Source organism: Hemitrygon akajei, chromosome 3, assembly GCF_048418815.1.
Source record: "Hemitrygon akajei chromosome 3, sHemAka1.3, whole genome shotgun sequence".
NCBI classification, from domain to species: domain Eukaryota; kingdom Metazoa; phylum Chordata; class Chondrichthyes; order Myliobatiformes; family Dasyatidae; genus Hemitrygon; species Hemitrygon akajei.
In genome coordinates, this window is record NC_133126.1 from 179521142 (window position 1) to 179547181 (window position 26040).

General features: G+C 42.8%; 1 protein-coding gene across 11 annotated transcripts in view; it reads right to left on the minus strand.

Annotated features, from left to right (window-relative positions):
* LOC140725685 (transcription factor Dp-2-like) overlaps positions 1-26040 on the minus strand; it is a 256670-nt gene that overhangs the window by 13517 nt on the left and 217113 nt on the right. For all 11 annotated transcript variants that reach the window (XM_073041493.1, XM_073041494.1, XM_073041500.1 and 8 more), the window contains 3 exons: positions 24623-24691; positions 12153-12304; positions 10288-10454 (listed from right to left, as the gene is read on the minus strand). In XM_073041493.1, the coding sequence (XP_072897594.1) occupies positions 10288-10454; positions 12153-12304; positions 24623-24691 (388 nt within the window). The remainder of the gene's footprint in view (positions 1-10287; positions 10455-12152; positions 12305-24622; positions 24692-26040) is intronic.

The window sequence follows — 26040 nt, forward strand, 5'->3', positions numbered from 1 at the left end:
TTGCATGGGTCATCAGAGATGTCCTCCTTCAAAGAACAGGGGTTCTCTTCCTCACCTGCATCTCCTTCGTTTCCCAAACATCCACGCTCACTTCATCTTCTTGCCGCCTTAACAGAGATAGAGTTCCTCGTGTCCTTAACTACCATCCCATCTGCTCCAACACAACATCCTCTGCAACTTCCACCATCTCCAAAAGGATTCTACCATCAAACATACTTTTACCTCCACTTCCTCTACTTTCTGCAGGGATCGCTCTCTCTGCGATTCCCTTATCCATTCGTCCTTCCCCACTAACCTCTCTCCTGGCACTTATCCCTGCAATCAGCCAAGAACTACACCTGCCGATTTATCTCCTCCCTCACTTTTACTCAGGGCCCCAAATAGTCCTCCCAGCTGAGGCAACACATCACCTGCGAGTCTGTTGGGGCCGTCTATTGTGTCCAGTGCTCCTGATGCGGCCTGCTCTACATTGGCGAGACCTGTCGTGAATTGGCAGACTGCTTCATTGAGTGTTGCCACTCCATCCGCCAAAAGTGGAACTTCCCGGTGGCTAGACACTTTAATTCCAATCACAAATAAGGGAAAACCTGCAGATGCTGGAAATCCAAGCAACACACACACAAAATGCTGGAGGAACACAGCAGGGCAGGCAGCATCTATGGAAAAAAGTACAGTCAACGTTTCGGGGCGAGACCCTTCATTCAGTCCTGATGAAGGGCCTCGACCTGAAACGTCAACCCTGCTCTTTTCCACAGATGCTGCCTGGCCTGCTGAGTTCCTCCAGCATTTCGTGTGTGTGTTTATTTTAATTCCAATTCCCATTCCAACGAGTCGGTCCACGGCTTCCTCTTCTGCCAAGATAAGGCCATCTTCAAGGTGGAGGAGCAACATATTTCACCTGGGTTGCTTCCAATCTGATGGCCATGAATTTCTCCTTCCAGTAAAAATTTTCCCTCCCCTTCTATTCTTTATTCTCACCTCTTACCTTTTCTCAACAGCCTATCAATTCTTCCTCCCCTCCCCCACCAGGTCTTCCCTTTCTTCAATGGTCCACTTTCCTCTCCTATCAGATTCTTTCTTGTTCAGCCCTTTACCTTTCCTACCCAGCAGGCTTCACCCAACACCTTGCAGCTAGCCTCCTTCCTTTCCCCCCCACCTTCTCTCTTCCTATCCAGTCCTGAAGAAGGGTCCCAACCCGAAAAGTCAACTGTTTGTTTATTTCCATAGATACTGACCGACCTGCTGATTTCCTCCTGCACTTTGTGTGTGTTGCTCTAAGGGTTTTCAGATGACACAGCCATAATAATGGACTGATTCTCTGATGAGTCAGAGTACTTGCATGAACTAGAGAGGCTAGTGGCAAGGGACATGGTGTCATGACAACAACCTTTCCCTCAGCAAAACAAAAACAAAATCTGGTTATTGAATTCAGATGCGGTTGGGCAGTACACGTGCTACTGCTTTCAACAACGATGCAGAGGTCGATAGGTTTGAGAGCTTCAAGTTCCCAGAACGAGCTTCACCAATAGTCTGTCCTGGTCCAAATATGTAGACACCATGGCCAGGAAAGCATGCCAGCACCTCTTTCCTCAGGAGGCTAGAGAAAATTGTCATGTCCCCTTTAATCACCCCCAATTTTTGTAGATTCCTCACAGAAAGCTTCCTGTCCATTTACACCGTTGCTTGGTATGGCAACTGCTCTGCCTGTGACCATAAAGAACTCAAGAGTTTGAAGAGATTTGGTATGTCACTTAAGACTCTTGCAAGCTTCCAGAGATGTACCATGCAGAACATTCGAACTCGTCTGATATGGAGCCTCTAATGCACCAGATCATAGGAGACTGTAGAGAGTTATATACCCAGCTGGCTCCATCAAAAGCACCATCATTGAGGACATCCTCAAGAAGATGGAATCAATCATTAAAGAACCTCAACATCCAGGACACATCCTCTTTGCTTTACTACCATTAGGGAAGACCCACACTCAACATTTTAAGAACAGCTTGTCCCCTCTGCTATCACTATTCAATTTTGGAATTTATAGTCATTTTTATGTTCTGCACTGCAATGCTGTTGCAAAACAAAATATTTCATGACATATGAAAGTGATTCTGATTATGAGTTGAGAACACAGTTCAGCATTATCACAGAAACCAGCCTCCCCTTCACAGACTCGCTCCCTCGGTAAAGCAGCCAACATAATCAAAGATCTCACCTACCCCCGACATTGTCTCTTCTTCCCACTCCCATCGAGAAGAAGATAAAAAAAAGCCTGAACACACATACCACCAGGTGCAAGGACAGCTTCTATCCCATTGCTAGAAGATGACTGTACGGTCTCCAAGTACAATAAAATGGATTTTTGACCTTATAATCTACCTCATTATAGCCTTGAACCTATTGTCTGTCAGTATTGCATTTTTTCTGCAACACTTTATTCGCCACTGTTATGCTTTACATCAATGCACTGATGGGATGGAATTATCTGTACTGACAGCATGGAAGTCAATGTTTTTCACTAACTCAGAGCACGTGACTACAATAAGCCAATTTACCCACTGAAATATTCATCTGGATTCTTGCAATAAAGTTTTCAATAATCAAAACAGAAAATGTTGGAAATATTCACGTGGTCAGGCAGCATCTATGCAAAGAGAAACTAATATTTCAAAACAAAAGTTCCATCAAAACCAGGGTAAAGAAAACAAATTATTTTAAAACTGAATATTTGGATATCTAATACAATGTTATATCATGTAATGAAAGCAAAGAGAAAGAGAAAAATATGAAAATATGAAAAATATGAAAGAATGAAACTTCACACAGGTGGAAGAAAACCTGCATTGCGAGAGAAGTTGTGTGGCAGACATGTTTAAAACTTATTGACTTTCACAGATTTTGGTGATGCTGGAAGGTTAATGCCTACTGTCTATCGCCAATGATCGCTGACCGACTGGCTGGACCACTGCAGGGGAAGTTAAATCAGTGGGTCTGAAGTAATAATTTTGTGCAGGTTTAGTGGTTATTAGATACTTAACCAGAGAAACTCAATATATGAATGCAGCAGTGATAGTAAGTGACAGAACATAGCAGTTTCCTGATTTATGTACTCATTTCTGCAGAACTGCAGTTCTTGGAGCTACTGTCATATTATTCTCTAACGACAGTGACTGTTAACAGCTTCAATGTTCTTTTTCGCTGCAAAATCTGGGCCATTGCAAAGATAAACTAAGCAGCCCCTTCCTGTATAAACAGGGAATGTTATGTAAGAATATGTGTGGGCGTGAGATTTACAATAAGGACATTTTTGAGTAGGCTGGTCTAATCAATTACAAAAGGAAAGTCGATTAGGGCTCACAATACCACAGGACAAACTGATTTTATTTTAGATTTTACTTAATTATTACAACATTTATTTACACTACTTGCTGTTTATATGATCACTACATTGTGGTAATCACAAGAAGTGATTACACCTTCTAAAACAACGTGACTTTTTTTTCCATTTCAGAAAGGGGTTTATCCAGTACAGTATCTGACTGAAACGCCACTTCTCCCATTGTTAAAAATATATTCTTAACAATGGGTGCCGTTTAAGTTCAGCTCTGTCCCTCCATAATGAACTAATTTTTTGGTGTAGTTGTTCAATCCCCATTGTAGGATGGATATGGGAGTTTTTAGTGGAGGTGCCGAGGATACTGCCTGATGAGGTTGAGCAAGCTAGGGTTCTTCCCTTTGAGGCGAATGAGGACGAGAGGCAACTTGACAGAGGTGTATAAGATGATGAGGCAAGATAAGCTAAGATCAAGTGGACAGCCACCAGAGACTTTTCTCCAGGGTGGAAGTGGTTAATACAAGGGAGCATCATTTTAAGGTGATTGGGGGAAAGTATAGGTGGGATGTCAGAGTTAAGTTTGCCTTTTTTTTTTAAACATAGAGTGTGGTGCCTGTATGGATCACCCTGCCAGGGGTGGTGATAGCGGCAGATACATTAGGGGTATGTAAGAAACTCCTAGATAGCGTATGGATGATAGAAAAATGGAGAGCTCTGTAGGAGGGAAGGGTTTGTGTAGGGTTCCCAACCTGGAGACCATGGACTCCTTGGTTAACGGTCAGTGTCCATGGCATAAAAAAGGTTGGGAACCCCAACATCAAGGGCCAAAGGGCCTGTACTGCATTTTAATTTTCTATATCCTAACTTCAACATCAATAACAGCTGACAGATTGAAAGGTCAGAAGCAACAAGTATTTGTTGGATATATTCATCCTTTTTAATTTTGTTGATAAAGATTAAACTCTGTGGCTTAAGATAAAAGGGACTTTAATTTCCATCTTAATGAACCGTAACTGTGTTTTAATATAGTGAAAAGGCCACAGGCATTTCACAGGAGTGCTAATGAACACACTGACTCAAAGCCACACAAGGAAATCAGACTAGATCACTGAATCCTCAGGAAGGGAGGTGCATTGCGAGGAGCACCTTGCATGTGAGGTGTGAAGAGGTATGGAGAATTTGTTCCAGAGCTTGGGGGCCTGGAATCGAATCAAGTGGCCAGAGTCAGGGAATCCCAGATATATTCAAATGCAAGTTGAATATGCATCACCGGGGGATGAAAGGTGTGTTGAAGCTTAATGGTGAAGACGAACCCGTGGTCAGCTCCATTACTCCGTGCCAATTAAAGTATCATACAAGATTACGTTGTCGAGGATGAGGGCAGAAAATGTACAAGTGTTCGGCACTGTCTGCCTGTGTTTGACCAGTCTCCCTCCCTACTTGCTATTACCGTTGAGCAGGAGCTGTAGGAGTCTTGCGTCCCATGCAGCCAGCTCTGGGAGCAGTTGTTACCCAGCAGCGATCGGGCAACTGGCCAGGCTTCACTCGCCTTCGCGTTGGAGGGGCTCCGCAGCTGTGGACTTACTTGTGGGATTCTTCAGGTCATGTTTCAGGTCTTTTCGTTTGCCTTTTTTGTTTTACTACTGGTGCGATTTGACCGAGGTTTCAAAGCCCGAGGCTCACTACTCTGCAAGGCTTACTCAGTTCAACACTGAACCGACTGCAGCTGCAGACACACTTTCAGGGACTCTGCGGTTAACGCTCTCTGAGTTATTTATTACTTTTTTTTTATTGTTTGCATGATTTGTTCTTTTTTTGCACATTGGGTCTTTGTTGTGTGGGTCTTTTTAATGGGTTTGTGTTTCCTTGTTTGTGGCTGCCTTCAGGAAAACAAATCTCGAGGTTGTATACAGGAAACATATTTTGATAATAAATTATTTTGAACTTTGAAGTTTAATTGTCATTCAATCATACATGCGTACAGCTAAACTAAACAGCATTCCTCCACGAATTGTTTTTTTTTAAAAAAAGTGTGAGTGGGGGCCTGTCAGGACTTGTCTGTGGAACGGGAGAATGTGGAGTGAACTGAAGATAGATTTACGCAACAGTTTTAAAAAGTGGACAGAACCTGTTGGTACTTGTCTGCAGAGTGGGAGATCGCAGAGTGAGCTGAAACTAGTTCCTTGTGATTTTCAGGCGCCAGTTTCAAAAAGTGAGCAGGGCCTGTCAGGACTTGTTCGCAGAGTGAGGTGGAAACAGCCCTTCTGGACTTTACGTGCCAGTTTTAAAAAGCAAGTGGGTCTGTTGGAATGTGTCAGTAGAGTGGGAGATTGCTTGGGTCAATAGGAACTTAGCAAGAGTCAGGAAAGAGAAGTGAAGTTTAAGTGGAGCAGCCACCGTGTGTGTGGGCCAGGGTTAGACAGGTCAAGCTTTGGTTCCACAGGCTTCGGTGAGAACAGGCGCAGGCTAGAACTTAGTTTTGGGACATTAGAGGTACAAGAAGTGTAGACAGGATGGTTGTAGGTCAGGTAGTAGAATGCTCCTCCTATAAGACACGTGGTTTCAGGGCACCGAACAGTCTCCCTGATGAGGACATCTGCAGGAAGGGCAGCCAACTTCAGGTGCTGACTGACAAGGCCAAGGAACTGGAACTGTACTCAGGACCACCCGGAAGGCTGCGGACATCATAGATTAGATGTTGACTGAGGTGGTCACAGCCAGACTGCAGTCTTCAGAAGGTAGATGGGTGACCACCATGAGAAGAAAGGGGGGTAAACAGTCAGTGCAGGGTTCCCCTGGGGCTTTTCCTCTTAGCAATAAGTACACCTCTTTGGATACTGCTGGGGGTGGGAAGGGTGAAATGACCTATGATGGGCACAGGAGCAGTAGCCAGCTCAGTGGTACTGTGGCCAGCTCTGAGGCTCAGCAGGGAAGGGTAAAGTCCAGGCAGTGATAGTGATAGGAGACTTGATAATTAGGGGAACGGACAAGATATACTGTGGGAGCCAGGATGAGAAAGAGGGAGTCAGAAAGAGAAGGCTGGATGGTGTGTTGTCTCCCAGGTGTCCACAACCTCTCAGAGATGCTGCAGAAGATTCTCAAGAGGGAGGGAAAGCAGCTAGAGGTCATAGTGCACATTGGCACCAATGACATCAGTAGAATGGGGGAAGAGATCCAGTACAATGAGTATACGGAGTTAGGCGAAAGGTTGAAGAACAGGACCTCCAAAACAGTATCTCTGAATTACTCCCAGTACCACGTGCTAGCCTGGGTGGGAATAGGAAGATAATACAGATGAATGAGTGGCTGAGGAACTGGCAGAGGAGGCAAGGTTTCAAATTTCTAGATCACTGGGAACTCCTCTGGAGAAGTTATGACCTGTTGCACCTGAAACCAACGGAGACCAATATCCTTGTGGGCAGATTTGCGAGAGTTTTTGAGGAGGGGTAAGTAGCCGGAGCGATAGGAGTGTAAGGGGGCAGTTGGTAGATGCAGTGTGTCGTGAGACTGTGAGGAAGGACAGGCATATGATTTGGTAAAATTGCAGTCAGTGGGATGAACTGAAGTCTAACATGGGGGCAATATCGAAAAAGGTGATGAAGACAGTACTGAAGGTATTATGTTTCAATGCAGAATAAGGTAGAGGATCTCCTAGTGCATTTAGAGGTTGGCAAGTATGGTGTTGTGGGCATCGCTAAGTTATGGCTGAAAGAAGATCATAGTTGGGAGCTTAACATCCAAAGATACACCTTGTATAGAAAGGGCAGGTGGGTAGGCAGAGGGGGTGGTGTGGCTCTGTTGGTAAAAAGTAGAATCAATTCCTTAGAAAGAGGTGGCATAGCATCAGAAGATGTAGAATCTTCGTGGGTAGTTAAGAAACAGCAAGGGTAAAAAGACCCTAATGGGAGCTACATACAACCCTCCAAACAGTAGCCAGGATATGGGAAACAAATTTCAGAAAGACAAGTAATAGGGCGATGATAATCATGGGAGATTTCAATATGCAGGTAGATTGGACAAAAATCAGACCAGTGACGCATTCCAAGAGAGGGAATTTGTAGAATGCCTACAAGATAGCTTTATATAGCAGCTTGACATTGAACCCACTAAGGGAAAGGCAACGTTGGATTGGGTGTTGTGTAATGAAACAGATTTAATTAGACAACTGAAGGTAAAAGATCCCTTAGGAGACAGTAATCATAATATGATAGAATTCACCCTGAAATTTGAGAGGGAGATGTAACTGTTGCCCGGGTGCTTCACCAGTCACAGTTTTATGGGAGAGTGGCAAAGAGAAAGCCACTGTTTAAAAAATAAACACTCATATGAAATCTCGGCTAGAGTTTTCCAGAAGGCATGTGGGAGAGGTCAGCTGGAAGAGGTTCTATGGTCTGATGGCAACAAAATTGAGTTTTATAGCCATCACATTAAATACTATGTTTGGTGTAAGCCGAACACCTCACATCATCAAAAGCATGGTGGTGGCTGCATCATGTAGTGACGATGCTTCACTGCAGCAGGCCCTGGAAGGCTTGTGAAGGTAGAGGGTAAAATGAATGCAGCAAAATACAGGGAAATCCTGGAGGAAAACCTGATACAGTCTGCAAGAGAACCACAGTGTGACTTGGGAAAAGATTTGTTTTCCAGCAAGACAATAACCCCCAAGCATAAAGCCAAAGCTACACAGGAATGGCTTAAAAACAGCAAAGTTAACGTCCTGGAGTGGCCAAGTCAGAGTCCAGGCCTCAATCCAATTGAGAATTTGTGGCTGAACTTGAAAAGGGCTGTTCACTCACGATTGCCATGCAATCTGACAGAGCTTAAGCAGTTTTGTAAAGAAGAATGGGGAAAAATGGCAGTATCCAGATGTGTGAAGCTGATAGAGATCTATCCACACAGACTCAAGGCTGTAATTTCTGCCAAAGGTGCAGCTACTAAATACTGACTTGAAGAGGGTGAATACTTATGAAGTCAATTATTTTGTGTTTTATATTTGTAATTAATTTAGATCACTTCTTAGAGATCTGTTTTCACTTTGACATGAAAGAGTCTTTTTCAGTTGATCAGTGTCAAAGAATGCCAAATTAAATCCACTGTGATTCAATGTTGGAAAACAATAAAATATGAAAACTTCCAAGGGTGGGGGGGAGAATACTTTTTATAGGCACTGTATGAAGGTAAGCTAGCCAATGAGATTATCAAAAAATTTTTCAGATATATAAAGAGCAAAAGAGAGGCAAATGGGGATATTGGACCACTGGAAAATGATGCCGGACAGGGAGGAATAGAGGAGAAAGAAATGGTGGATGATCTTAATAAGTATTTTGCGTTAATCTTCACTATGGAAGACATGAGCAGTATGCCAGAAATTCAAGTGTGTCAGGGGGTAGAGGTGAGTGTGGTTGCCATTACTAAGGAGATGTTCTGGAAGCTGGGAAGTCTGAGTGTCGATAATTCATCTGGACCAGGTGGACTACATCCCAGTGTTCTGAAAGAGATGGCTGAAGAAATCATGCAGGCATTATTAATGATCTTCAAGAATCACCAGATTCTGGAATGGTTCGGGAAGACTGGAAAATTGCAAATGTCACTCCTCTTTTTAAGAAGGGAGGGAGGCAGAAATAAGGAAATTATAGGCCGGTTACCCTGACTTCAGCGGTTGGTAAGATGTTGGAGTCCATTATTAAGGTTTTGGGGTAAAGAGAGGCTCGTGATAAAGTAGCATGGTTTCCTGTAGGGGAAATTTTGAAGGACAGAGAAGGAATTTATTTAGCAAGAGGATGGTGAATCTGTGGAATTCATTGCCACAGATCGTTATGGAGGACTAGTCATTGAGTATATTTAAAGTGGAAGCTGATAGGTTCTTGATTAGTCAGGGAGTCAAAGATTATAGGGAGAAGGCAGGAGAATGGTGTTGAGAGGGATAATAAATCAACCATGATGAACTGGTGAAGCAGTCTCGATGGACCGAGAGGCCTAATTCTGCTCCTATGTCTTATGGTCTTCTTGAGATGGTACAAGGCTGGAAGAGATGACATAAATGAGGATGGGCAGTGCCATGAATGGATATAACAAAAAGGGCGAGAGTTTAAAACAGAGGCAATGCTTTGATAGATGCCTGAGAAGTGTTTTGTGCAAGTTTTAATTTGGGATGACCTCAAGTTTAGAGACAATGAAATGTAGGGGGATAACTAGACATGGGATGAATAGGGGTAGAGTTACAGAAATTGTAAAGGACCACTCCAGAGATGCCTCAGACACGTGGCCACAAAAGTGAATGTGGAGTCAAATATGACAGAAGTTTGAGAAGAACCAAAATTATCTTTGAACTGATGTCATGAAGATTGATAACATTCTACTCTTACATCTTATGGCCATTGAACAGAGACAAAAAGGTCTTTGGTCTTCCAGATATTTTGTTGGGAGGGAATTCTGTTCACCCAGTGTTTTCTGGCAGACATACTGTCTGATTATTTAGGGCTTGTGAATGGGTAGAACGGAATCCTATAGGTGTACGTGCGGAAATCAATTCACTCTTTTTGGGTGATATTGCTGATTTGCAGATTGAACAACTGCAGAAATACTAACATGCCAATGATAGATCCACGGTGGCACCATCTGCAAGGACGAGGGAAGAGAAGCCACTTCCAGTGATTCTCAAGTTATGAATGGACCAGACAAGTATGACCCCAATAGCTGGGTGACAGTACAGAAGATTTATGCATAAGTATGTTGTATGAGAATTCAAAACTTTTGCTAACAATATGTGATAAAAGTGGAAAATACTAGTAAAATTATTATAACAGATTAAACAGAACTACACACAGATATAAAAATTAACACTTGTTTTGCTTAAAGCAGGCCAAACCATGCACTAGGTTAGTTTTTAAAAGATGGTTCTGTAAAGAATATGATAAAGAGTACAGAGGGCTCAAACCATTCATGTCACTAACCTGCAATGTACGGCTGCAACACCTTTGGCACCAATGAGTTTGCAGTTTTTAAATTTTCTGGAGTGCACTTGCCGGATTCCAAGCCAAAGGACATTCCCATACGTTTCAGAACTTCAATATCATCATGAATCTCAAAGGTGTTGTCAAAGTTGAAGAGATATTCAAACCTGAGATAATTGGGCAGAAATTTATTTAAAAGCTTACTGAGCAATTCACACCGATTCAACTTTCACTACCTCTTATCTTTTATTATGTAAGCTGCAAGAGAATATAAAGGATCAAACTAAGTTGAAATATGTCTTTAACTGCATTTAGTCATCGAAGCTAAGTGCAATCAATACACTCATATATACTGGCTTCGACCACTGGAGGCCTTGCAGAGGAATTTGCCCCAGAGTTCATTGCACAGCCTCTTTTTTAATTAATCTCCCTGGAAGCTTAAAAAGCTGGGATGGTGGCAGGGAAGGTTCCCAGAGAGATGTATGAGATTGTGCATCATGACGCTCCATGAAACATGGGCGGAGCAGTTGATCATTTTTGGTCCACATTGTTGTGATTCAAATAAATCACTTTTGTTGTAAGCTAATCAACCTTGGGCAACTAGACAATGGCGGGTTAAGGCAATTCTGTCAAGGATTACTCGACATCTCAATAGAGCACCAGAATAAGAAGGTAGTCATAGCAACCATGACACTGATTAAGCTTCAAGAAAGTTCCATAATGGTCGAGATTTACTGTATGCCTGAAGTGTTCAACATCACGTGGTGATGCTACAGAATACATTAATATCACATCAAATGTGTGAAGAGACTTATTTTTATAAACAGAAATATGCAAATATACCTGAAACATACATATATTTCAACACTTCTTTTTTGTTGCCTTACCTCCTCACCCCATTCACTTTGGTTTTATTATTTTGTATTTAACTGTTCTTTCTGTTTGCTTTCCAAGATAATAAACTTTTAAACATTTTGTAATACTTACCTTTCACCTCAGTAGCCCCACCTTCTCTAAAGAAAAATACTGGCAGGTTCCAGTGAGAATCATTTCCAAATCAAGGAGATGCTTGGCCAATTAAGATGTCTTGAATTTTATTTTGGACATAATTTTCTGTATTGTTGTCATAGACCCATAAGGAATGAAGTGACTGAGCTCAATTTCCAAAAAATGTCTTCCTCTTTTAACCTACACAACTTTGACACCATATTTGGAGTGACATCTTGAATTAACAGAATGACCTTCTGATGAGCTGGCAATTCAAGATCCTGAGCAACACCCATAAAATGCTGAGGGAATGAACAATTGACATTTCAGGGCAAGACCTTTCATCAGGAATGGAAAGGAAGGGGGTAGAAGCCAAAATAAGAAGGTGGGGAGAGGGGAAGGAGTACAGGTGACAGGTGAAGCCAAGTGACAGGAAAGGTGAGTGGGTGAAGTGGGGAGGGGGTGGAGAAATTAATTAAGAAGCTGGAAGGTGATAGGTGGAAAAGGTAAAAGGGCTGGAGAAGGAGGAACTTAATAGGAGAGGAGTGTAGACCATGGAAGAAAGGAAAGATGGGGTACCACAGGGAGATGATATGCAGGTGAGAAAGGGTGAGAGGGTGACCAGAATGGGATTGGAAAAAGAGAGAAGGGGTAGGGGGCTATCCAGGCAGAATTTGAGGTGTTCCTCCAACAACCTGAGAGTGGCCTCACTGTGGCAGCAGACCAATCTGTGATCTTGCAGCACACCTGAAAGGAACCCACAGATGCTATGGCATATATGTACCAGAGTAACATGGCAAAGTTAAGGACATGAAGACCAGGCACTGAGTAGGTTAAAATGAACTCAGTTAATGCCCTTCATATATTTAAGAACTTACTTATCACTGGAGATGCTGCAGTCGATGACAGTCCTTTTGCTGGTGTTGACTATGATGAAAGGCAGCTGAATAGTCGAGTTTGGTGCAGGGGGACTCTGTGTCTGTTGTTCCAATTGTCGATTCCTCTGTACCAGGTTTTTAAATGCGATTTGCTTTTGGTGGGAAACGGGGGGGAAAAAAAAATCTTCAAATTTTAACTTCAGACTAAACCTAAATGGAAAACAAGTTGGAGCAGCATAAGCACTTTGCAAAATAAAAACGCTCAATCAAAATAAGAGCAAAAATTGGCAAAGAACAGAATCTTATAAATATAATCAAAGGGAAAATAGTTATTGCAACAGATCAAAAAGGAAGGAAGGGAGGAACGTAGGTAGCTCAAAAAATTGTACAATTACAAAGATAGCCCGGTTCACAGTCACATGAAAAGCATTAATTAGAACAACATGGCAAAGTAGTGATTCATTCTGCCGCCAATCAATTAAAAGTGTTTTGTGCAAGGATTTTGATATTCCAGCATCTCTATTTTATGACGTCATTGGTTGATATTTAAATAGATGAAGATCGTACAAAAGGGATTGAATAAACAGTTTTTTGATCCTGCTGTTTTAAACTTCATGTCTGTCACCGACTTCCTCTGTGAAGAGATTACTTTTTTCAGGGTGGTGAGATGATGAAACAAAACATGAAAGTAAAGTCAGAAACTTCTTCCATTTATGGCACCATTAAACACACACCATGTTTAAAGTTCCTGACATCCTCCAGGCTCCCATCTGCACCTTACTGTGTTCAACATATTATTCAATTGTCAAATAAAACATGCATGGATCCAGGAAGAGGATGCCCCAGTATCGTCCTCACAGAGAAAGTTACAGAGCATCTGCAGATCCTTCTATGCCAGTGGGTATAACAGAAAGGCTACGAACAACATGTCCTCTCAGAACTTCCTGTCCTCTCACTGAGATGTTAAGTCGATATCTGAACCCTGGAGGAGTTGACAAGCTCCATCCGTTCCTCCGCCATGAATAAAACACCAGGAAGTGATGGCTTACTGGCACAGTCGTACTCAGCTTTGTGGGTTTCGATGGACCCGGACTTGATGGTAGTGTATAACCCTGTGCTTCTGACTGGCAGCTTTTCAGACTATGAGGAACAAACTCTCAATTCACTGTTAAATATGGAATGGAAGGTCCTGTCCAAGGTGATTGCCAACTGGTGATCCAGCCGGACCAAACCTGCACTGCACCAGGTAGAAAACTATCTGAAATCCTCATGCTGCTCAGGGATACGTGCAGGGCAAAGGGGAAGTTAGCTTGGTCCAGGAGAAAGACTTCAACCAGACGGTGTACACCCCAGGTTTCTGAAAGAGGTGGCTGAAGAAATTGTGAAGATATTAGTAATGATCTTTCAAGAATCACTAGATTCTGGAATGGATCCGGAAGACTGGAAAATTGCAAGCGACACTCCAATCTTCGAGAAGGGAGAGGCAGAAGAAAGGAAATCACAAGCCAGTTAGTCGGACCTCAGTGGTTGGGAAGATGTTGGGAGTCGATTATTAAGGATGAGATCGCAGGGTACCTGGAGGCACATGATTTCTGCAAGAGATAATCTTGACTTACAAATCTATTGGGTCTTTGAAGAAATAACAAGCAGGATCAACAAAGGAGAATCAGTTAATGTTGTGTACTTGGATTTTCAGAAGGCCTTTGACAATGTGCCACACATGAGGCTGCTTAACAAGCTATGAGCCCATGGTATTACAGGAAAGATTCTAGCATGGATAAAGCAGTGGCTAATTGGCAGGATCCAAAAAGTGGGAATAAAGGGAAGCTTTTCTGGTTGGCTGCCAGTAACTAGTGGTGTTCCACAGGGTCTGTGTTCGGACCAATTCTTTTTACATTATATGTCAATGATTTGGATGGAATTGATTGCTTTGTTAAAAAGTTTGCAGACAATATGATGACAGGTGGAGCAGCAGGTAGTTTTGATGAAGTAGAGAGGCTGTAGAAGGACAGATTAGGAGAATGGGCAAAGAAATGGCAGATGGAACATAATATTGGGACGTGTATGGTTATACACTTTGTTAGAAGAAAGGGTTGATTATTTTCTAAATGGAGAGAAAATACAAAAAACAGTGGTACAAAGAGACTTGGGTGACCTTGCCCAGGATTCCCTAAAGGTTAATTTGCTGGTTGAGTCTGTGGTGAGGAAGGCATATGCAATGTTAGCATCCATTTCAAGAACTCAAGAATATAAAAGCAAGGATGTAATGTTGAAACTTTATAAACCACTGGAGTATTGTGAGAGTTCTGGGCCTCTATCTTAAAAGATGTGCTGAAACTGGAGAGGGTTCAAAGGTGGCTCAAAAATGATTTCACGATTGAATGGCTTGTCATACATATGAAGGGTGTTTGATGGCTCTGGGCCTATACTGACTGGAATTCAGAAGAATGAGGGGTGACCTCATTGACACCTATTGAATGGTGAAAGGGCTTAATAGAGTAGAAGTGGAGAGGATGTTTCCTATGGTGGGAGAGCCAGAGGACACAGCCTCAGAATGAAGAGGCATCCAATTAGAATGGAGATGAGGAGGAAGTTCTTTAGCCAGAGAGTGGTGAATTGGCGGAATTCTTTACGACAGGCAGCTGTGGAGGCCAAGTGTTTATGTATATCTAAAGCAGAGGTTGATAAGATTCTTCGATTGGTCAGGACATTAAGGGATATGTGGAGAAGGCAGGAGATTGGGGCTGAGAGGAAAATTGGATTAGCCATGATAGAATGGCAAAGCAGACTTGACATGCCGAGTGGCAGCCCAATGCTGCTTCGATGTCTTGTGGCCTTTATCAGGTGAGATATGTTCTCAGGGCTACTGTACCCGACGAACCTCTAATCTGTTCCCTGCTTCTCTGCATGCCTCAGTAATTACCCGAGACATCTTTAATTTTATTTGACTGTCCAAGATGTAGCAAGTCCATTGGGTTATGCTGCACATATTTCCTGAGAATGTGGGGGCAAAAGTGTATCCGACTTTGCACGTGTCTGTGTCAAGCAGCATGTGGACCAAAAGTATGTGGGTATAAGTGTCACTACTTACTAGGTTTCTACCTATCCTTAGTGTTGTGGAAGACAGGCCTGTCCCAGTTACCATGTAGAGTCCCATGCAAAAAGTTCCCATATTACTTGTCCTTTGTGGAAGAGTTCTTTCAAATAAGTTCCTTTGACCACAAGTCTATCAGGCCTTGAACGTACTGAAGACACTGTGGGATGAGGGCTCTGTAGATTCCATAGGTTTGTTCCCTAGGCAAACAGTCTAAACCATCTGCCAGAATGCCTCATCACCAGATCTGGGCAACAAGCCCGAAGGCCTCACTTGGCTGGTGATAAGAGGGCCCTCCCAGAGCCTTCCCAAAGAATACTGCCCTGGGACGGCTACGGTAGGGAAGAGACAGTCACTACTCTTTGCAGACTGTTGATCTGCAGACAGGATGTGGAGAACTTTGAACGTTGAAAGACGCAAGGGACCATGCTCCTGTTCATCCCCAGCAGCTGTGTGTCAGAGAGCTTTTTGATCTTTGGTTTGTTAGTGTTTATTTCCTTTAAAAGTTCACATTACTTACTTTAATGAACATGAATGTCAAAGTTTTTGCACAATTTCTTCCTTTGTATGTTTTAACATTAAAAGTCTGTTTTTGAAATAAGATCTTGATTTCTACCACTACTTTCCAAAATATGCCACCATACAATTATGATGCATGTAAAGATTTTATCTACCTTTTTATCCCCCTCACTCAAGAATAATTCTAAATTGCTTATCTCGCAATATGCTTTCCTTATGATCAGAAGCAGATTTTTGCTGACTCTACTTTAACTCTTCAAAACATGAAACCAAATAACTAGTGTTTGAAATTGCCCAGTATATCCACCACACTGCACACAGTTCTCTCTCACTTGGACAACAAAGACACTTATGCCAGAATCCTGTACGTTGATTTCAGTTCAGCATTCAATATCATCATTCCGCAGAGACTAGTGGAGAAACTGTCGCTGCTTGGCCTTAACACTGCCATGTGTCGCTGGATGCTGGATTTCTTGACAGGGAGACCACAGTCAGTCCGTGTTGGCAGGAACATCTCTGACTCCATCACACTGAGCACTGGATCCCCACAAGGCTGTGTGCTTAGCCCATTGCTGTTTACACTGCTAACACATGACTGTGCAGCCAGATTCAAGGAGAACCTGATCATTAAATTTGCTGATGATACCACAGTGGTGGGGCTCATCAGCAAAAATGATGAAACAATGTACAGGGAGGAGGTTAAACACCTAGAGAGCTGGTGCAGTGACAACAACTCGATGCTTAATGTCACCAAAACCAAGGAGATATTCAGACAGTCTCAGTCTGAGCACACACCCCTCAGCATCAGCGACTCCACAGTGGAGAGAGTGGAAAACATCAAGTTCCTTGGGGTGCAGATCTCAGACAATCTCACCTGGTCCAGGAACACCACTGGGATTGTGATACGAGCCCAGCAGAGATTGCACTTTTTGAGGAAGCTTAAACAAGCATCACTCCCCACTAATATCTTAACTACATTCTACAGAGGCGTGGTTGAGAGTGTGCTGACCTTTTGCATCACAACCTGGTACTTCAGCTGCAGTGCTGCTGACAAAAAGCCTTGCAGAGGGTGGTTAGGGGAACAGAGAAGGTTTACTGGGGTCTCCCTACCTTCTGTCCAAGACCTCTTTCAGAGTCGATGCCTCCAGAAGACACCGTACATCATTAAAGACCCCTCACACCCTCTCCATGAACTGTTTGTTCTTCTGCCATCAGGTAAACGTTACAGGAGCATCAAAACTAAAACCACAAGGCTACTAAACAGCTTCCTCCCACAGGCAGTCAGACTGCTAAATAGCTGCTCTACCTGACTCTGCTTTGGACACTTTTAACTTGCACTGGACACTTATAATTTGTTTTTAACTGACATGTGGTTGTTGTGTTTTACCATTTATTGTTATGTTTATTATTTAGTGTTGCGTTTGTTATGTTATGATTGCACTGCTCCTGGGAAACGCTGTTTCATTCTGCCCTGCAGAGCTGATGTACGGTTAGAATGACAATAAAGTTTTTGAATCTTTAATCTTTTTTTGAATTTATGATTAAACAGAGGGACACGCACACAGAAGTGTTGGAGGAACTCAGCAAGTCAGGCACCACTGATGGAGGAGAATAAAGTCAATGTTTTGGGCTGAGACCCTTCAATGGGACCTGATGACGAGCCTCGGCCCAAAACAACAACTGTTTATTCCCCATCATAGATGCTGCCTGACTTACTGAGTTCCTCAAGCACACTGCGTACTGCTCAAGACTTCCAGCACCTGCAGAATCTCTAGCGTTTATGATCAAACAGAGGGATAGCATGAGCAAGTGAATCCTCGCTATCACATCCTTTCTATTTATCACATGTGACAAAGAAAGCCATTTGTCCATCACTTCTCAGAGCAATTCTATTCCTTCTTTTACTTCTTTGCAACCTGTTCTCTCTCAGCTGTCCATTAAAAACAAATTAACAGGAGTCCATTAACAGAAGGCCAATTGCAGCAGTCTATTAAAAACTGTATTGCTGAAATACAGCTGGGAAAGCAGCTCGGCCAAGTGTTTGCATCCTGCGCCATTTGACTGGCCGACAACGAGGCTGAAGGAGAAATAGTAGATAGATAGATAGATAGATACTTTATTCATCCCCATGGGGAAATTCAACTTTTTTTCCAATGTCCCATACACTTGTTGTAGCAAAACTAATTACATACAATACTTAACTCAGTAAAAAATATGATATGCATCTAAATCACTATCTCAAAAAGCATTAATAATAGCTTTTAAAAAGTTCTTAAGTCCTGGCGGTAGAATTGTAAAGCCTAATGGCATTGGGGAGTATTGACCTCTTCATCCTGTCTGAGGAGCATTGTATCGTAAACCCCGTTAAGTGACATAATTTGGAAATGGACCAGTGACAGGTCACCGATTAGAAATCAAGCATTGCCTTTTAACGATTGAGGGGGGAAAAGAAACACAATTTAGTTACAGCATTAACCCGAACAATGCAAATCCCTGATGTCACCGTAGCACAGTGGTCAGCATGGCGCTGTTATAGCTGGGGACACTCTGGAGTTCAAATTCTGGCTCCTTTCTGTAAGAAGTCTCTGTACATTCTCCTCGTGGAATGCATGGGTTTTCCCCGAGTACTCCGGTTTCCTCCCACAGTCCAAAGACGTACCGGGTAGGTTAACTGGTCATTGTAAACTGTCCTTTGACTAGAGTTAATTAGGGTTGCAGGGTTGCTAGGGCAGCATGGCTCGAAAGGCTAAACCCTACTCTGCGCTGTATCATGACGTAAAATAACAAATAAAGTGTCACTGTAGACTTTAAACACTGATTTATTCATACACAGCAGCTTGCCATTTGGTCCACTGAGTCCAATGAGGCTCCAAACATCATCCCTGTCGTCCAGCACCGGAGATCATCTACTGTGGCCTATTAATCTACCAGCTAGGTCTTTGAGATTCAGGAAGAAAATGGAGAGCACACTATATATATTCAGTAGCACGCAAAAGTTTGGGCACTCTTGGTCAAAATTTCTGTTACTGTGAATAGCTAAGCGAGTAAAAGAGGACCTGATTTCCAAAAGGCATGAAGTTAAAGATGACATATTTATTAATATTTTAAGTGTAACACTTAACCAACAGGCTGGTATATGTCTAGGGGAAAAGGAGATCCAGCCACACACCAACCCCACCTCCCGTACACTCAGGTGCTGTGAGAATCAAGTTTATGCCTTGCGCCCGCACACAGTATCAAATTCACACCAGATACCATTATGAAATACACTTTAAAGAGTTTACTAAAACTAAAAGAGTACTAGGCAATACAATATATATGAAAGGAAAGAAAAAAAACAAAAGGCACCAACTTATCAAAGTTCAGTCAGTTTAGTGCACATCGTTGGAGCTCAACCATCGAACCATTCAACCCCTCGTCGCTTGCCTCCGACCTCCACGTCTTCGCACCTGGGACCACCCCCGGTGGTCAACCAAGCAGTGAAGCGCACGTCCACCTTCCTCGGCGTCTTCCTCCTGACTCCCCTCAAAAGACCGCGAAACCCCCCCCCCACAAGTTCCCAGCCTCACAAGACAAAATAACATTCCCCATTGGTTAACAAATGAATACAATCCCCATATCAGCAAGTCTAAAGCTAAACAATTGCGAGAGAAACACTTATCAGACAAAGAAGCATTCCTACTCTTAACAAAACAAAGAAGCCATTTTGAGTAACATACACAGGACATTGTACATAAGCAAGATTACTTTTTTATTTCCATCTTTTACAGTTTCAAAATAACAAAAAAGGAAAAGGGCCCGAAGCAAAATTTTAGGCACCCTGCATGTCAGTACTTAGTAATATAACTTTGCTCATTGCAGCCAAAATTCAGCGTCAGAAGTTTGCAAAGGAACATCTAAACAAGCGTGATGCATTTGGAAACAAGTCCTGTGGACTGATTAAATTAAAATAGAACTTTTTAGCTGCAATGAGCAAAGGTACGTTTGGAGAAAAAAGGGTGCAGAATTTCACGAAAAGAACACCTCTCCAGCTGTTAAGCACAGGGGTGGATCGATCATGCTTTGGGCTTGTGTTGCAGCCAGTGGCACGGGGAACATTTCACTGGTAGAGGGAAGAATGAATTCAATTAAATACCAGCAAATTCTGGAAGCAAACATCACACCATCTCAGCAAACCTCAGTATGTGCGGTTGGGAGACTGTAGGTCTGACACGGTGGTCAGCAGCACAGGAGCGCCGCAGGGAACCGTACTCTCTCCGGTCCTGTTCACCCTGTACACATCAGACTTCCAATATAACTCGGAGTCCTGCCATGTGCAGCAGTTCGCTGATGACACGGCCATAGTGGGGTGTGTCAGGAATGGACAGGAGGAGGAGTATAGGAAACTGATACAGGACTTTGTGATATGGTGCAACTCAAACTACCTGCGTCTCAATATCACCAAGACCAAGGAGATGGTGGTGGACTTTAGGAGATCTAGGCCTCATATGGAGCCAGTGATCATTAATGGAGAATGTGTGGAGCAGGTTAAGACCTACAAGTATCTGGGAGTACAGTTAGACGAGAAGCTAGACTGGACTGCCACAGATGCCTTGTGCAGGAAGGCACAGAGTCGAATGTACTTCCTTAGAAGGTTGGCGTCATTCAATGTCTGTAGTGAGATGCTGAAGATGTTCTATAGGTCAGTTGTGGAGAGCGCCCTCTTCTTTGTGGTGGCGTGTTGGGGAGGAAGCATTAAGAAGAGGGACGCCTCACGTCTTAATAAGCTGGTAAGGAAGGCGGGCTCTGTCGTGGGCAAAGGACTGGAGAGTTTAACATCGGTAGCTGAGCGAAGGGCGCTGAGTAGGCTACGGTCAATTATGGATAACTCTGAACATCCTCTACATAGCACCATCCAGAGACAGAGAAGCAGTTTCAGCGACAGGTTACTATCGATGCAATGCTCCTCAGACAGGATGAAGAGGTCAATACTCCCCAATGCCATTAGGCTTTACAATTCTACCGCCAGGACTTAAGAACTTTTTAAAAGCTATTATTAATGCTTTTTGAGATAGTGATTTAGATGCATATCTTATTTTTTACTGAGTTAAGTATTGTATGTAATTAGTTTTGCTACAACAAGTGTATGGGACATTGGAAAAAAGTTGAATTTCCCCATGGGGATGAATAAAGTATCTATCTATCTATCTATCTACCATCTGTGGGGAAAAAAAAGCTGAAGATGAGAAGAGGATGGCTTTTCCTTTTTTGTTATTTTGAAACTGGAAAAGATGGAAATAAAAAAGTAATCTTGCTTAAAATATTAAAGAAATATGTCATCTTTAACTTTATCCCTTTTGGCAATCAGGTCCTCTTTTACTCGCTTAGCTATTCAGAGTAACAGAAATTTTGACCAGGGGTGCCCAAACTTTTGCGCGCGTGCACGTGCGTGTGTGTGTGTGTGTGTACACGCACGCGAAGTGCTGCATACACAGCACATCCAGCATTGTCAAAGACGCTGCCCATGTCCTACCGTCAGGCAGAAGGTAGCGCAGCACAAGAACCAGAACTATCAGGCTGGATTTCAGGCCCTACTTTGTAATGCACCGCCAAGTACCCCAAAACCTCATCCTTTGTTACGGACTCCAACATCTTCCCAACCACTGCAGTCAGGATAAATGGCCTATAATTTCATTTCTTCTGCCTCTCTCTTTAAAGAGTGGAGTGACATCTGCAATTTTCTAGTCCTCGGGAACCAATCCAAAAACTAATGATTCCTGAAAGATAATTACTAATGTCTTCACAATCTCTTCAGAACCTGGGGTGTAGACCATCTGGCCCAGATGACTATTCTGCCTTCAGACCTCACAGCTTCCCAAGCACCTTTCCTTAGTAATGGCAACTACACCTGCCCCCTGACACTCTCAAATTTCTGCCATACTGCACAGTGAACACTGATGAATACTTAATAACTTTGTCCGCCATTTCTTTGTTCCCTATTGCTACCTCTCCAGCACCATTTTCCAAAATCCATTCTTGCCCTCTTTGTATATCTGATTAAAAAAACTTCCAGTATCCTCTTTGATATATTTGACTAGCTTATCTTCATACTAATCTTTTCTCTCCTTATGATTTTTTAAAAGTTGATTTCTGTTGGATTTAAAAAACTTCGCAATCCTCAAACTTCCCAGTGATTTTTGCCATATTACCGTGTTTGCCCTCTTTTGCTTTTACGCTGTCTTTGACTTCCCTTGTCACCCATGGTTGCCTCAGCCTTCTATTAAAATACCTTCTTTATCTTTATATTTTTATAACTGTATTACCCATTTTGAATATATATTTTAGAATACTGGAACCCTCGGATTTTTCAGTGGTTTGGATCTTCTGCCTAGTGCCGAGCCACTAGCGCTTGTGGAACTACACAAGACAACAGGAGCAGGAGTATGCTGACCAACACCTCTATCCTGCTCTGCCATTCAGTGTGATCGTGACTGATCTGCCCTGGACCTTGGCTTCCCTTCTGCATGGGTTCTCCACAACCCTCAATTCCCTGACATTCCAAGAAACTTACTTATCTCCCCTTTAAGCACCTCTAGTAATTTGGCTTCCACAACCCACCCACTGGACGAGAGTATTCCAGAGATTCGCCAGCTTCTGCCAGTGGAGAATGTTATCCACTTTCAAATGACTGCTAATTATCTTGTAACTATTGTGTCACTCTCCCAGCAGTCAAAACATATTTACTAAGTAAGTTCATCCCTCATTTTTCTAAACTCCAATGAATACCGGTTCAGTTTTTCCCAGTGCAGGAAAGATCTGCTCCCTCTTCCCAGTGAATTTCTTCCAGTGCTAGAATATCTACTCTTTTTAAATAAGGCAGCCAAAACTCCCTACTGGACATCAATGGCTTCTCCGTGGAGAGTCAGGAGCAAGTTTTCTGGTGTGCTCATTACTGATTATCTCACTTGGTCCCTCAACAACACCTCTTTAGCCAAGAGAGCACAGCAGTGCCTCTACTTCCTGAGGATACTGACGCAAGCGAGGCTCCCCTCCCCCATTCTCACCAGATTCTATCGGAGAACCATCTAGAGTGCTCTGACCGGCTGCACCACCGTCTGGTATGGAACCGCAAGGCATCAGGTCACAAAACCCTACAACAGGTAGTGACGACTGCTGAAACACCATGGGGGTCTCTCTGTCCCCCACTCTTCAGAGCATATATCAGCAGCACTACATATGCAGTGACTCCAGCATTGTCAAAGACCCCTCCCATCACTCCTACAATCCCTCTGACCTCCTACCGTAGGTGCCGCAGCACAAGAACCAGAATTGCCAGGCTGTTAAGACTTCTCAACACCCTGCTGGCCCCCCCCAGTACAAATGTACACCCCGTCTGAATGCCCGGCTGTACACCTCACCCCCACCGCTCCCTCTGCCCAACTCACAGACACAGACTCATCCTGCACTGGCCATTTTTCATCTTTTATTGCTGCTGGTTCACATATTTATACAATAGTGTTATTACAATAGTGCCAATTACATTATACTGCCTTACATAAGCACACACCTCGTACTTTAAGTCAAACCGAGCCATGCCACTTAGGGTCGTGATACTAATTTGTGAGTTCATGTGATGGATCGTAATGATATGTACTGTGTGAGACTGCGTGTATGGTGTTTAGCACCATGGCCCCCTGAGGAACAATGTTTTATTTGGTTATATAAATATGGATGGTTAAATGACAATAAACTTGAACTCGATTATGGGCAGAAGATACAAATTCCAAATAAACACAACTGACATCAGAGTGAAGCCATGAAGTTTAATGCTAACTGCAGTGCCAATGTTAACTGTAGCATACAGCCAACATAACAAAGGAAATCATCTCAGGGCCTCAATAGGGTGAGTGATGACAAGATTCCAAAGGAAATGCTAGCAGAGATAAAGTGGATTTTGAGCAGTTATACAAATGTTTTGAGTTCAAAATAATACAGTATGTTTCAAATTTCAGAAGTACACATCTGGATAAAGTTATTAGTGGAAGCAAGCAGCACTGTGGGAAGGAAGACAAAATTGAGCAAGAAGAATAGATGAAGAAAGAATTTCAAACATGAGAAAATCTGCAGATGCTGGAAATCCAAGCAAGGTACACAAAATGTTGGATGAACTCAGCCGCTCAGGCAGCAGCTATGGAAAATAATAAACAGTCGACGTTTCGGGCCGAGACCCTTCTTCAGAACTGCCATATCTGATGAAGGGTCTCAGCCCAAAACATCGACTGTTTATTCTTTTCAACAAATAGCTCTGCTGAGTTCATCCAGCATTTTGTACATGCTGCTTTGAAGACAGAATTTATATTTTTAGAACATTTTCTCAAGGACAGCTCAAATGTAACGTTGACACAAGGCTGAGAACTGGTTCACTGCCCCCCTACTCTCAGCCAAAGAACATACCAAGGAGTGTTAGGAATGTAATTAGGAAACTTGGCGAATGGGCCAAGGAAATATAAACGTAAGAAATTACAATTTCCATTTATTTAATGTAGGTAGAGGTTAGCAGATTTTTCTCTCAGTAGATAATCGTAATCCTATTTTAAACAGGCAACTAATTTGAGGTTTGAGTATTTATAGCTGTGTAGCATGACTATTGCCAAATTTGTTTTATTTTATTTCCATGTTTGTACATTATTCCAGTAAGATCAACTTGATATGATACATAACTGTTCACAAAATCCTTTCTATGTTAATTTACCCTTTCACCTTTTTTTCCCAACTCAATGGTTCAAAGGCCAATTGCACTTCAAATACAAACACAAGCAACATAGACGTAATTATTCAAGCAAACAGAGCAGATTTTCTATGGAGAAGTATTTGTTACCTGTAGTATCAATTCTTCTAGTTGAGCCCTCTTTTGTTTGATTCTCTCCATTCGCCTCTGCTTCTCCACCTGAAAATTAGACAGCTGTATTAGCACAAAATGTTATCCTGCGGAACAGACACCACAATATTGGAAACTGAATAGCTCTGGTCTCTTTCTACTAGCCCAGATGGCTCAGAACTGCCTATAATTTGGCAACAGTTGGATAGATTGTGCTGTAGGTTTTCTGTGTTTTTATCTGCAATCTGCTGAGGGTAGATTGGTGACAATTTAACTCTGGCGCCAAGGAAGGTGCAAGAGATCTGGGTGCATCTTTTGGAAAAGCATCTCACATGCAAAGTCACAATTCCGCACCCAACCTGAATCACAGAGGGATGCTTGACATCTATGGCAAGGCTTGAACGCTATCACCTCCCACAAAGTAAAACCAAGTGGCAAACAGTACGTGACAACAAGGTTTCGCTCAAAACCTTTTGTGCTCGCTTTCACTAACAGAACACTGAGAAAACTTCATGAACTCTCAGGGCCCCCGACGACCCTGCGAGTTTAGTCTCTGAGGCTGACGTTAGAGCATCCTCCAGGAGGGTAGCCCAAGAAAGCATCTGGCCCAGATGGCGTACCTGAGCGAGTACTGAAAACCTGTGCTAATCAATGGGTTGACGTATTTACTGATATTTTTAACTTCTTACTTTGCAGTCTGAGGTAGCAACCTACTTCCAGCAGGCTTCAATGCCCAAGGACAATGCGATAACCTGCCTCAAAGACTACTGTTCAATAGCATTTACAACCAGATACCATTTCATTGGCTCTTTACTCAGCCCTGGAACATCTGTACAGAAAAGATGCACGCATCAGGATGCTATTCAATGACTACAGCTCTGTCATCCCTTCAAAACTAATCAATAAGCCCAAATAATTCGACCTCAATACTCTCTTACGCAAATGAATCCTCAATTTCCTCATTTGCAGACCCCAGTCAGTTTACATGGGCAACAACATCTCCTCCACAATCTCCATCAGCACAGGAGCACCACAAGACTGTGTGCTCGGCCTCTGCTCTACTCACTTTATACTTATGACTGTGAGGCTGTACAACTCTAACGCCATATTCAAGTTCGCTGTCGTTGACCAAATCAAAGATGGTGACGAAATAGCCTATAGGAGGGAGACTGAAAATCTGGCTGAGTGATGCCACAACAACCCCTTACTCAATGTCAGCAGGACCAAGAAGCTGATTATTGACCTCAGGAGGGGGAAACAGGAAGTCCATGCGCCAGTTCTCATCGGGGATCAGAGCTGGAGGGGGTCAGCAACTTTAAATACCTCGGTGTTATCATTTCAGGCAATCTGGCCTGGGTCCAGCATGTAAGCACCATTACAAAGATGGCACAACAGCAACACTACTTTCTTAGAAGATT